The sequence below is a fragment of the Pipistrellus kuhlii genome, unplaced genomic scaffold, assembly GCF_014108245.1.
Source record: "Pipistrellus kuhlii isolate mPipKuh1 unplaced genomic scaffold, mPipKuh1.p scaffold_m20_p_9, whole genome shotgun sequence".
NCBI classification, from domain to species: Eukaryota; Metazoa; Chordata; class Mammalia; order Chiroptera; family Vespertilionidae; genus Pipistrellus; species Pipistrellus kuhlii.
The window spans coordinates 17560105-17574346 of NW_023425595.1; the positions used below are offsets into that span (position 1 = coordinate 17560105).

At 34.2% G+C, this 14242-nt stretch overlaps 1 protein-coding gene across 1 annotated transcript in view; it reads right to left on the reverse strand.

Moving 5' to 3' along the window:
* Nucleotides 1-14242, reverse strand: part of LUZP2 (leucine zipper protein 2) — a 278267-nt gene that overhangs the window by 52235 nt on the left and 211790 nt on the right. Inside the window, 2 exon segments of the mRNA XM_045577714.1 lie at nt 1122-1184; nt 8554-8616. Of these exon segments, the coding sequence (XP_045433670.1) occupies nt 1122-1184; nt 8554-8616 (126 nt within the window).

A 14242-nucleotide genomic window follows, 5' to 3' on the forward strand; every position in this document is an offset into this window, starting at 1 on the left:
TCTCTTTAAACCTTACATTTGTAGATTGGGCTGATAAATCTCCTAAAAACATTTAAAAAAAGCAATATTACATGTAAAGTAATTTGCCCTTATTATTTATTAAAACAAATTATTATTCCTACTCCTATGAGCCAAATACCCCATTTTCTACTGGATTTGGCAATGAAAATGCATCATAAGCAGTGCAATGAAAAGCACCTGCCTCTTATTTCCCATGCTTAACAGACAAAAATAACTTATCTGTAGTAGTTTGCTGATATAACAAACTACATTACAACATGTGGCTTAAAACAACACAAATGTATTCTCATAGAGTTCTGGAAGTCAGAAATCTGAAAGGAATTTTATGGATTAAACCAAAGTGCTGGCAGAGCTAGCTCTTTTCAGAGGCCAAAGGATGGAAATCCTTCTCATTGTCTTTTCTTCCCCCAGCTTCTGGTCACATAACTTTCTTCTTATTTATGCCTTTTTATGTCACTCTTATGAAGACTTGTGTGATTATATTTAGGATCCAACTGGGTAATTTGGGGTAATCTTCCCATCTCAAAATTGTTAACTTAATCATACTTTCAAAGTTGCCTTTGCCTTTATAGAGCACATTACCAAGTTCCAGAGATTACCAAGTTTATATCCTTGGGGTGGGGAATTATTCAGTCTATAACATCCACAGTTTGTGGTAGATATCTAACGAGGTAGAGGTCTTGACTTGATAGTCTTGTAAAGAAAAGTATCAATAGCTAAAATCTATCGACAATGATAAAATATGAAGATTCTTGATAACAGTGATTTATGCGGGATCTCTGAAAGTTAGGAATGTATTGTAGGTTACCAATGAACTCATTTTAGGAAACTTAATGTATTCTCTCCCTAATGTAAATATTCCAGCAGACAATATTATTCAATGCTAAATTAAAGTAATTTAGGGTCAATACTTTGTAATGATGCCTGCCTTTGATTAAGTAAGTACCAGGAAACCTTATATGATTTATCTCCATTAATTAAATGCAGTCAAATACAACTCTAATTATTGTGAAAATCTGGGAATTTAAGCTAAGTCATATTTTAAATAATTTACACACTGGGCTACCAAGTTGGAGAGGGAAAGGGAGAAAGATGCTCACCTTAAATAATAAATCCTTCTTCCCATAACGAAGCTCCTTCAGCTGGGCTTGAATTTTTTTTGACTGTAAGAGAAGAAACATGAATTAGTGCCTTAAATTCATTTATATGTTTCAACTTGATGATTAGTATTTCTTCAAACTTTACAAAAGGAATTTTTCAGCCAAGCGAAAGAGTCCAAAGACTTTGGAAATGAAAGAGGAAAGCTTAGCCTTCACTTTGGGAGTTGGTCATCTAGCTTTTCTAGGCAGGAAGAGAAAACCAAAGCCTGCTCAGAGGAAACATATTAACAGGTAATCCTTAAAGAAAGTGGCTTACTGTTCCCCCTGGCAAAGAATTCCAGTCACCCAGGCATGCCCCACATCTAATTTTGATGCTAAGTATATCTCTTCAATTCCATGCCTCAGTTTTGAAGGCTTGTTTCAATTATTTATTAAGGTAAGATTAAATATGGATAAGTTTAAATTGACAACCAAATTTGAATTTGACATATGTCCAAGGAGAAGACAGCAAGCTGGTATGACAGGAGGTGAAGAGACTTTGCCCTTTAGAAGAACAGGCTTTTTAAGAGAACCATTACAAATGTAATAGTGCTTATAACAGGAATCTCTCTCAGAAGGTATATGTTTGGCTAACACATTGGAATATACTATTCTAGCAATAAAGCACAGATAATGAATATGCTTCCTGTTTTTCCAGGGTAGACCCAATTTCAAACATTCCAACTTAAGAACCTCAGTCATTTGTCTCTCTACATCTAAGATTATTGGTGTTGATTCTTCAGTAAAAATATATATAACAGAAACAAATAGATTATAATAGTCACAGGGAAAAAAGATAATTGAAAAAATAGTTGAGTGGGAATATAAAATAGTACAGTCACTTTGGAAAACAATGTTGACAGCTTCCTATAAAGTTAAACATACACATTCTACATTATAGATCAATTATTTATAGGTGTTTACCCAAAAGAATATATAATGTATACATATATGTTTATAGTATCTTTTTCATAATCAGTTCATGTGCATAAACTGATTAACACTAAATTATGGTACCTCCATGAAATGAAATATTAAAATACCGACTTTAAGAATAAATTAAGGGCCATAACATGTAGTAATGTAGGTGATCTCAAATGCATTATATGAAGTATGTGAAAGAATCCAGACATCAGAAGGTATGTTTTGTATAATACATTTATATGATAATCTACAAAAATGCAAACAAAAGGATAGGGAACCCAATCATGTTAGTAGTTGCCCTATGTTGGGGATTGGTAGTAGAGATTATAAAATAGCCAAAGGGAATTATGGGAGAAATGCAAATGTTCTATTTCTTGAATATATACAATGATCCAACCCATTAAAACCTTATACTTAAATGGAATAATCTCTATGTAAATTATATCTCAATGAAATTCAATTTTAAAAGTAGCTGGTCACAGTACATAATAAAAACAATACCCTAATCGTATTCTATCCCAGTAAATTCTGCTGATATAACGTCCTCCTTAATAAAGTCCACTAATATTTTAAATCTTATAATTTTCCAAGCATATATTGAAGGCATGAGTCTTCCACTGAACCAACTATAGTGTACTGTGATTTAACCTATTATATTCAGAACATTTCTAAACATGCAAGGTAGTGGAGTTTGAAAAATGGAAGACTGTGTTATAATAGTGCTATAATCTCTAAATTTGTATCCAATGCTGGAAGTACCACTAATTACAGTATAAAATTGAAAGTGTTGTAAATGTAAGGTTCTAATATTAGAAACTCAGTTTTCCATAGACATCTGACATCCTTATTGTGAGCCATCTGAATTTTGTGATCTATTAAATAAGGAAGCAGATAAGAGAGAACAAAAATAAAAATAAAACAAAATGAAATGGAAAGAAATAAGAAAGGAAGGAAAAAGAGAAGGAGGGATTGAGGAAGAAGAGAGGAAGAGAAATAGGAAGGAAGAGAGACAGAGGGAGGGAAGGAGGGAGGGAGGGAGGGAGGGAGGGAGAGAGAGAGAGAGAGAGAGAGAGAGAGAGAGAGAGAGAGAGAGAGAATATATGAGGAACAGGAAGCAAGAGAGAATTTGACATTAACAATTCAGAATTATGCAATTAAACTCTATACAGTAGGCCAAAGCCGGTTTGACTCAGTGGTAGAACATCGCTCTGTGGACTGAAAGATCCCAGGTTCGATTCTGGTCAAGGGCATGTACATTGGTTGCGGGCACATCCCCGGTAGGGGGTGTTCAATAGGCAGCTGGTCAATGTTTCTCTCTCATCAACCTTTCTAGCTCTCTATCTCTCTTCCTTCCTCTCTGTAAAAAATCAATAAAATATATTATAAATAAATAAATAAACTCTATACAGTAGATCCTCAGGTTACCTCGCAGATTGTTCCTACAGTGCAAGGTAACACAATTTTCGCTGTAAGTGGGAACCCACCAGCATGAGCACCTACATCACTCACATGGAGCACATATACAACAGTAATGAAGGAAAACAGTAAAAAAAAATGTAAAAGAAAGATAACAATTCCTGACCTATACTTGTGGTAAAGAAATAATAAAAAACATAAAGCACATATGTACATACATCAGAATGATGGAACTTTTTCTTTTTATAAATAAATGTGAGATGGCAACATGACACGAAACAATGTATATTGAGTCCCACTTAGCCTGAGGACTGCCTGTCCTCAGAAGCAGCAAGGATTTGTGCTTACTTAAAACCTAGTAAGGTTCCATCTCCACAAAAAGGCATTCTCTTTTTCTTGATATGATAATGAAAGTAAAATGTAAGACAGGATGCATTAGAAGACAAAGAGCCATCTTGTGCATACCTGGTTGGTACTGACCCTTAAGAATGAAACTTACACCTGAGTGAGTCCTCACCCCCTTGAATTTATGCTTCTACCTTAGGTCTACATTTACTACAACTCTGCTGCTGGAATCTCTCATAAAGATTCCTAAGTGACCCAAAATAATTATATTTTAGACACAGCATTTTTCTTTTGTTACTTGAACTTTATTTCTAAGACATTTCCTGGTTTTCATGAGTATCCTTAATTTTGTGCCATTGATATTAGCAAAGGACTACTTCTGTTATCTTTCTCAACTATGTATATATGATCAAGTATCATTTTCTCCCTGCAGTTGCAATCTGCTATCCAGGACTCATTGATAGCCAGGACAGTCTCTGAGGAAAACATACTTTGATTTTGTTGTTGTTGTTGTTAATGTTCTTCCCTCTGAAGATATTTTTAAAGGAAGGGAGAGACACACAGAAAGAGAAACATTGATGTGAGAGAGACACATTGATTGGTTGCCTCCTGCACATGCCTCTACTGGGGCTGGGAATTGAGCCTGCAAGTCAGGTACATGCCCCTGACTGGAATTGAACCTTGGGACCCTTCAGACTGATGCGCTATCCTCTGAGCCAAACAAGCTAGGGTGCTTTCATTTTTTATCTAAACTAATGTTGACCAATATCAATGGGGAATGAGAGATTAGCACTCCATACAATGTGCTTTTTTTTTTTCCCCAACTTCACTTCTATTATACTCTATATTTTAAGAATTAGAAATGAATCAGTTTAACCATTTCGGCAATCCATTTCTTATTGCATACTTATACTGATTGCTCAGAATATAATTTAAACTTTTCTTCATAACTTGGATTCATTATTAAAATATCAATTTTGCATTATGCAGTAATTCATTCATGAACTATAATAAAAACCTACATGTATTTTTCTATACTAAATGAACAGGAACATCTAGATTCCTGAGCCTCATTATAGTTATTTAAAAATATCATTTTAGAATTTTTCATTACAGTCACTTATCATTTCTCTGCATCTGCCTATTCCAGTCTTCTTCTGATTTACAGTAGTTAAAAAGCAAAATCAAATCTAAGCATCTAATGAGAATATGGAAAATAAGAATAAAAATAAGAATAAATACATTTTGAATGATTCCATCTTTATTTTGTAATGTATATTGATATGAAACCCAGTTGACTAACTGTTTTCTCTTACCTTGTTGGCATCATTTTTGAAAATTAAAATTAAACTTTTCAAACAGTTCAGATATTACTACATTGGGGATTTTAGTAATATTATTTTAACTATGTTAATGATTTTAAATGTAATTCTAAATGTTGTTGCCTAGGAGTCATGAAGTTTTCACAAGTCCACAGCAAAAGTTAAGGTTGTTAAAATGATGATAATTATGATTATTATCCTATATAATAAGAGAGGACATGCTAATGACCCATTCCATCATGAAGTGTAACAACCAACTACATAATGATTGGATCATGGATCTGCCGGGGGATCGGACAGCAAACTACAAGCAGGCAGCAGAGAGCTACAGGAGGGGGCAGGGCAGAAAGCTGGGGTGGAGAGGGATGGAGGGAGCTACATGGGGGCGGGGCAGTGGGCAATAAGCTACAGGAGGTCAGCAGCGAGCTACTGGCTCAGGGATTCATGTACAGGGCTACTAGTAGTTGTAATAAAAAGAAGATAATGAAGGTGATAAAGACAGAAGGCATTGTCCATGGTAGGACATTTTAACTAGGTTTATTTTTTCCCTTTTAGAGACTATTGTTTAGTCTGAGATCTTTCTTTCCAACAATTTATGTTCAAATATCATTTCCTTCATGAAGTAATAGCAATGATGATATGGTGGTACATGATACGTGCAGCAGCAGCTTCCATTATTTTTTATATTCTTCTGTGGAAAATTGAAATATTAGCAATCTAAAGGTGTCAATAGGACTTGGACATTTTATTCATATATGAATACCAAACATTTAGGATCACTGATCTAGAAAACATTAATAAAAGTCATTATTCTTCTATTTTATTGGTGGTAGTACTGAAACAAACAATAAATATTTCTATTTATATTGAAGACAAATTATTCTGACAAAATATATACCTCCTTTATAACTCAAACTTAAACTTTAAATTGGGTCCATGGAGAAAGAGATAGGGTAAATGTATAAATCATAATGAATATATTCAATTTATTTTAACATTGTGTGATACTAAAGTATAAAATATCTAATAAATCATAAATAAAAATTCAGAAATATTATATTAAGTAATAATATATTTAAAATAAATTAATCATTTTTGAACCAAGGAGCTAAAACATATCTACAACTAGGCCTAGGCTGTTATTGATTGCTTCTAAGTTCTATGGATACCTTCTCCTAGGAACCATCTCTCTTTCATGTATGTGAGTATTATAGAGACCATAAGAACATGCCAGCCATTGTATAATATAGCTTTAATACACATATTCCTTATTCAAAACTGTTCTTTTGCTTACCATCCATAAGTATTATTAAGAAATAACAAAAGAGTAATATGCATATTGGTCACAATGACCTCACAGTAGCAACAAACAGCAGGCTGTGTGGGGCAACCAGGCCAGCAAGGGAAGTAATTGGGGGCGATAAGGCAGACAGACAGGTGAGCAGTTAAAAGCCAGCAGGCACTTAGGGGAAATCAGGCTGGTGTGGGGAGAAGTTAGGGGCAATCATACAGGCAGACAGATGAGCAGTTAAAAGCCAGCAGTTCTAGATTGTGAGAGGGATGTCTGACTTCCAGTTTTGGACCAATCCCAGGGGTCCAGGACTGGAGAAGGTCCAGGCTGAGGGGACCCCACCCCATGCATTAATTTTGTGCACCGAGCCTCGAGTATGTAATATTTTTAGAAATGTAGAAAATATAAACAATATAATAGTTGATCTCCATTCAAATAGAAGAATACAATGAAAGAAATACTACAAGCCAGTAGGTTTGAATTTTTGTTTTAGAGGGCATCAACCTGTAATTTCCATGTATTGAAAAATATATTAATTTTATATACAATGTTACTGTAATGGCATAAACTGGATTATTGAATTGCATGTTAGACTTTAACCTTAGTGTTTATAATAAAGACTTTTACATGTCCATCAAGGAGTGTTTTCATTTTATTTAATGAAAGAAATCCCAATCCCATTGGGGCACATGACTACCAACCTAATGTCACTTTATTTTTTCTTTTTCTTTCCCATTGATTTTTTTTATTTTTTTATTTTTTTAATTAAATTATTATCTTTGTACATATACCATTGCCCCCCCCCCATACATGCCCTCCCTTCCCAGAGTTTTGTGTCCATTGGTTGTACTTATATGCATTTATACAAGTCCTTCGGTTGATCTCTTATCTACCCCAGATCCCCCTACCCTCCCTGCTGTAATTTGACAGTCTGTTTGTTGCTTTACTGTCTCTATATATTTTGGTTCTTCAGTTTATAATGTTCTTTATTATTCATAAATGAGTGAGGTCATGTGGTGTTTCTCTTTCATTGACTGGCTTTTAGAGATAGTGCAGAAGGAGAGACACAGAGAGAAAAAAAACATCAATGTGAGAGAAACACTCACAGGGATGGATGGAGCCTGCAATCCTCATAAGGATCAAGCCAGCAACTGAAGCATCTGCCCCTGAACCCGGGACCCATCAGGCCACTGGCTGATGCTTTATCCACTGAGCCAAACTGATTAGGCCCTAATAACACTTTTCATTTTCCTTTCAAATTGACAAGGCAAGTGACCTAATTTTGGCAAATAAGGAACAATGAGATACGTGTCACTACTTCCTAGTTGCACTCCTTCAAAGCAGTGACTATGAGTCACTAGGCAATCTTTTCTGTCTGTTGTTTTAGAAGGTAATAATAATAGAAAGTGGTTTTGGCTGCAATATTTAAGAAATGATAGAGGTATAACACCAGCTCTGTGCCTTATGTCTAGAGTGTTTTGGGTGAAGGGGTCAACTTTTAACATATGCAAGCCATTGTTCTCAAACTGCTTTTCCCTCCCCATTCCTTCACAGGCATGGCCTCTACATCATGGTATGAAGACTCTGATGCATGTTTCTTATTATTCACAGATGTTTCCATTAAAAAATCCTTGCATAACTCATCCCATCTTTTGTGTGAGCTTCTTGGAGAAACCAACTAACTAGGTGCCTCCTGTCTCCTATCCTTGAGGTGTAAATAATCCACTTCTACTGATACTATCTCTACTATCTCACTAATATCATTAAGAATTATTACTATACCCTACATATTCTATATTAAATCAGGTATCATAAAATATAGGTATATTTGAGAGATCAGTAGTATAGAAATTGATTTTAGTTAAACCTGGATTAAGCAGGATAACTTTCCTCCCTAAGAAATGCATGTGTCTTTTTGTTTGTTTTCTTTGGTTATGCAATGTTAAAACATTCAATTTATATCAAGTTTTCTTTACTTATTCCAATGTTTGGACTTATGTGAGAAGGGGAAAAGGTCACAAGATGTCTAGTTTTAAAAAGTCTAGCACTGATATTGTTTCTATCCAGTTGAAGCTAGAAGAGAAAGTTTACTCACCTCTTCTGCACGGATGCCACACAGCTTATTTCCCGACAAGAGTTTGTTTTTCAAGCTTTTATTCTGAGGAAAGAAATATAGTTTTATTGTTAAGAAGTGATCAAATATTAAGAATTCCTTTAAATATGCAAGCAGCATTTCATTTCTCTATTTTTTGTTCACAAAAAGTCCTTAAAGATATGAGATATAATATATTTAGATGATTTGAGTAGAATCTGCAGTCTAAAAGACTTACTTCTATTCAATTAAAATGTGGAAATATTAGATTAATCATGAAAAATATGGAGCTTTTTTGGCCTTATATTTAAAATCTGTTTTGCCAAAACCTGTTTGGCTCAGTGGATAGAGCATCGGCCTACAGACTGGAAGGTCCCAGGTTCAATTTCTGTCAAGGGCGTGTACCTTGGTTGCGGGAATATCCCCAGTAGGGGGTGTGCAAGAGGCAGCTGATCAATGATTCTCTCTCATAGATGTTTCTAACTCTTTATCCCTCTCTCTTCCTCTCTGTAAAAAAATCAATAAAATATATTTTTAAAAAATAAAAAAATCTGTTTTATATTTTATAACATAATTTTATAAGTTTAGTTTCAAATTTCAATTAATGCTAATTTCCAAAAGCACCCCTCTAAATAGCAAGCATTTATTTACACTATCATGTGGATGCTAGTCACCTTTGACCCTACTAAAATATAGCCAAAGATCCATCAGGGTCTGCATTCCTTTTAAAGAAACTGTTTTAGAGTCCTCTTCTACCCCTGACACCTGCATTGCTCTCAAAGAGCATCTTGATTTTCAGAAGCTATTTTGTCTTCCAGTCCTCATATGTATGCTCGCACTGCTATGTACAGATACAGACAGATCAGTTAACTGTTGAACATCTGATAATTTACCTAGATTCTTAGATGGATGTCTATTAATTCTGACATGAAAGCTACAATCATCTAAACCCATAGATCCATTCAATATTTTCTGTCTCATTTCACTCAGGCTTTTAGTCTTTGGCCCAGTAACTGAGTACCCCAAACTCCTTTTATAAAGGCAGCAAAAGTAGAGCAAAAACTTTGCGAAAGCTCACAGCATTTTGACTTTGTAATGTCTCTCTGGGAGCAAACAGTGCAATGGCAAGTTACATGTCCTGCATAATTCCTCTGAGAGAGTCAATTTGATGAGCACCATGAGCAAATGGATGAAAATTTATGCAGAGTGAATGAGTAACTGGATAAATAGATACATTACATTTAAGAGTTCTTCATTCACAATTCTTACCTGATTTTGAGCATTTCTTATTTTATTTTTCTGCCATACAAAGATAAGGTACACCAGTTCAGAATAACCATTTGTCTATTTTTTTCTCTTTAGCTATGAGCTGGAATTCTAAAACACCCATCAAGAATTTCAATACCATAAAATGTTTTATACATATGAGGAGTTACCTTGATCCACTCAATAATGCCTTTTTGCAAATATTTTTATTTATCATTGAGCACAGGATTAGGGTTTTTAAAGAGACTTTAATAATATACATTATTTCTGTATTTAAAAGCATGTAAACTACAATAATGAGACACATACTGATGTGCTAACTCTGCAGTATTGCTCAAATTGTAGACTAAAAAAATGCCTAGCTTTCTTTCTGTTCATGTCTATGTTTTGATATATGCAATCTTAATTATTTGTAATGCAATGGTCAATTTTCCCTTTTTTACTTATCTTATTATTTTGTACATAGAGCTATAGCTCTAGAGATTTGATATTTACTTACATATTTTATCTTTCTATAGTTATATTGTTTTAATGAAAAGACAAATGAAATTGAAATAAAGTCTATAGTTTATTTAATATTACTGTATAAATGTTAATTTGTTAGTTCAATAATTGTTTTATCATTCTTTCTGCTGTTACATTAGAGGATTTGGCTAAGGTACATGAGAACATTCTGTATTAATTTGCTCTGTCTTTTCTATGTAAAAATTATTGCAAAATAAAAAGTTAAGATATATACAAAATAAAATTTAAATAAAAATAAATAAGAAAAAAGTGAGTGAAACACATTTGAAATTAAGATGCATATACAAACACAAAACATTCACACATGATTAACTTGATTAGAAATGATAAGTTAATAAATTTAAAAATTCATAAATATAGTCTATACTACTTAAAATTTGCATCTTCACTTAAAACGTTTCTTGTTTTTCTTGCCTTTTGTTCATTCTGTTCAATTTTAAGATGAGAGAGAAAGTGGTGAATAAAACATTATTTTACCGGAAATGTTTACAATCATCTTGGACATTGCATGTGGATTAGCACTGGGAAGGCAGCCACCCCTCCACATGGACTCCATCCAAAAAGAAGCTGCGATTATACTGTGTGTTCATAGTCTGCCCTGGCGGTGGGTAATTCTGGGCAACTGTATAAAGCAATATGTTTCCATTAAGCTAAATGCCATTTCTGGAGCTGAAGAACTACAGTATTTCACCATTTTGAAACATATCCAGAACTGGGGTTAATTCATTATAATCACCCACAATGGGGCCAATTGCGGGACACAAGGGAGCTTGCCAAGGACCATGCTGAGATTATTCTTAGATGGCATGTTCTTCAGCATGGATGGCACACAGTGCTCATGAGGGGATACTGGTTCCCAGACAACGCATTGATTTAACCTTTCCACACATGATTAGTGACTACTTTCTTAATTACCCCGCCCCCGCCACCCCTCAAAAAAAAGGCTTGATAGCATTTAGGCATTAAAAACAGGGTTATTGCAATTGGGTAATTAGACTTGTGTCATTACTTTTACCTTCTAAGTGAAGGCTCTCAACCATATCACACTTAATGATATTTTTATAAGATCTAAAGAAACAACTTGCACAGGTAACTATACCAAAAATTCCAGAATACAATTATAAATACGCCTCACTTGAGAGGATATACATAAAGGTAGATTAAGAGAGTCATCAAATGATTAAATGTCTGTTCTTTCTTCATGTCATACTTCCATCATCATTTCTTCTAATAACCACACCTTGGTTTTTCTTATGAGAAATATTTTCCATGCTAATTTCATGTGGCCATATGACACAAACTCTAGCCATGGCATCAAGGGAACAGAATGAGATTCAAGCCCAGCCAATCAGAGTCTTGGTCCAGATTTGATAAAGTAACAAGAACATCACGGATGAGACTGAAACATAAATATTTTATATTTGAGAATTAGGGAGAAAAGGGTAACTACTAAATCTGAACTTATCTGAGAAAAGACCTAACATAGACAAAGAACACTGGGTACATATAAATACTGAATCCCAGCGATGTTGTTGGTCCTTCTACTCCCCTTCACACAATTTTGCTGGAAGCTAGTATACTGGGTTTTTCAGTTACATCTTTCTAGCACCTAAATCTTTTTGTCCACCCTATAATCATATAATTCTGCCACTTCCATAAGATTCATAGTGCCCAGGCTCAGTGTACGCCATAGTTCGCCAGTAGCTCAGTGGTTGAGCATCAACCTATGAACCCATAGGTCACTGTTTGATTCCCAGTCAGGGCGCATGCCATGTTTTGACTTTTATCCTCAGTAAGGGGTGTGCAGGAGGCAGCTGATGATCAGTGATTCTTATTAATGATGTTTCTCTCTCTCACTCTCCCTTCCTCTCTGAAATCAATATATGATTAGACTACCAAAGGACCTCCAAGAATCCAAGATTAGATCAAACACTAATGCCATAACTTATCAGGATGTGGGAAGATAATATATCCAAGTATTTTGCCTTGTCTAAAGCAAGAAAATAGATCTTGCTTAACACCTACATAAGTATTTTCCTCCCAATTGGATGCTGTACAAATTTGGGGTAGGTTAAAACAAATGTTCCCCCCAGTTTCTTAGGAACCTAGTTTGTATATGTCTCAGCCCTGTCTAAAAATATAATTTATTATTTCCCAATACCTGATAGTAACAGAAAATAATTTTTTTTATTATAGCAAAGGTGAAGATTTATTGAAAAACAAGTACAGACTCCTACATGGGGAGAGGGAAAGGGACCCCCAGAAAATATTTCTTAATAAATAATATATCTGCTTAATCTAGTTTGATTTTTGCCTATGAAATTAAAACATCCTAATATATTTTACATGGTGTCTTAATCCCAACATTCTGGGCTACTCAACAGAAAGAGATATAAACCTAGTATAATAAATCTCGTATATCTCAATAATCTTGCTATATAGAAATGTAAAAATTCTGAAATTACAGTGTCTTCATTTTACAGTGTCTAAAGTAAAATTAGGCGTTAACTGGGATTTTTGTTTGCAAATAATAGAAACCAATAATGGATAAAACAAGCAAAACATGAATTTATATTATGAGGATTTCATGCAGAATGAAGAGAAAGCTTGAGGAATGAGGCTCAGAAAATACACAGGGACCAAGTAGAAGGAGGTATCTATAATTATATGATAGGAATGGAGTTACTGTGACAACTAATTGAGAGACAGTAAGTCACTGTACTTAATTATAAGGTAGAATTATGAGGTCTCAATTTTCATGTCATAAGTCAGAAACTGGGATCATTTGGATTGTCAAATATAATAAAGTATATAGATGTGTTTACCACATTATTTTTGGGTTTGAATAAGATATACTATTGCTGTTATGAAACTGAAAACTGTTAATGTCTTTAAAGTGTAATTAAAATGTGACCTTAAAGTAAAAACACCTGCAGTGGTATTCAAACTAAAACCAGAGATTGCTGTGTGTCACAATAGTGATGCTTCAAAGCGATGAAAAGCATCTCCTATTTTAGGACTTTTAAGAGGGATGTGCAAAACCATTATATATGACTGCGTGAGATCCACATTTGTTTCCATTTAACTGTGTTTGAAATTCCTGGAAAATGGGCATGCTTTTTGAAACAAGTCACTTTGTAATTGAAAATCTTAATAGAATTTAGGGGTAATATGAAACATAAATGCCTTATTTCTAAAACATTGGCAGATATTATGGTATTTTGCAAATTTTCTAAGTGTCTTTTATTGAGAAAACCTCAGGAAAGGGATGAGATCTGGGACTGAGATATAAACCATAAGTGTTTATTTTATCATTTCTTAGATGAAACTTTTTTTCACTGTTTGATATTTATGAAATCAGGATATAGTCTATAATACTAGGCACTTTTCATGTAGTATTTATGGTTCCCCACACTCCTAAAAAGTTGTTAAGTCAGCCCTTGCTGGTTTGGCTCAGTGGATAAGAGTATCGGCCTGCAGACCAAAGGATCTCAGGTCGAATCCAGTAAAGGGCACATGCCTGGGTTGCAGGCTAGGTCCAATGTGTAGAAGGCAGTCAATCAATGATTCCCTCTCCTCATTGATGTTTCTGTCTCCCTCTTCTTTTCCCTTCCTCTCTGAAATCAATAAAAATATATACATTTTTAAAAAGTTATTAAGTCAGACAGTACACTTTAAAAATAGATTAATCCTTAAGTTTAAAGATTGCTTTTCCAAAGTTCTTGTTTGAAAATAAGTGGTAAAGAAGGCAATAAATGGGGGAAACATCTTTCATTTAGAAAGCTTAACTGTCAAGAAACTACAGAAAAAAAAGAAATGTGTACATAAATCTTTTTTATTTATTCTAAGCCACATAAAAGGAAAAAAAGAATTTTAAAATAGAGAAAGATGAATTGTTACA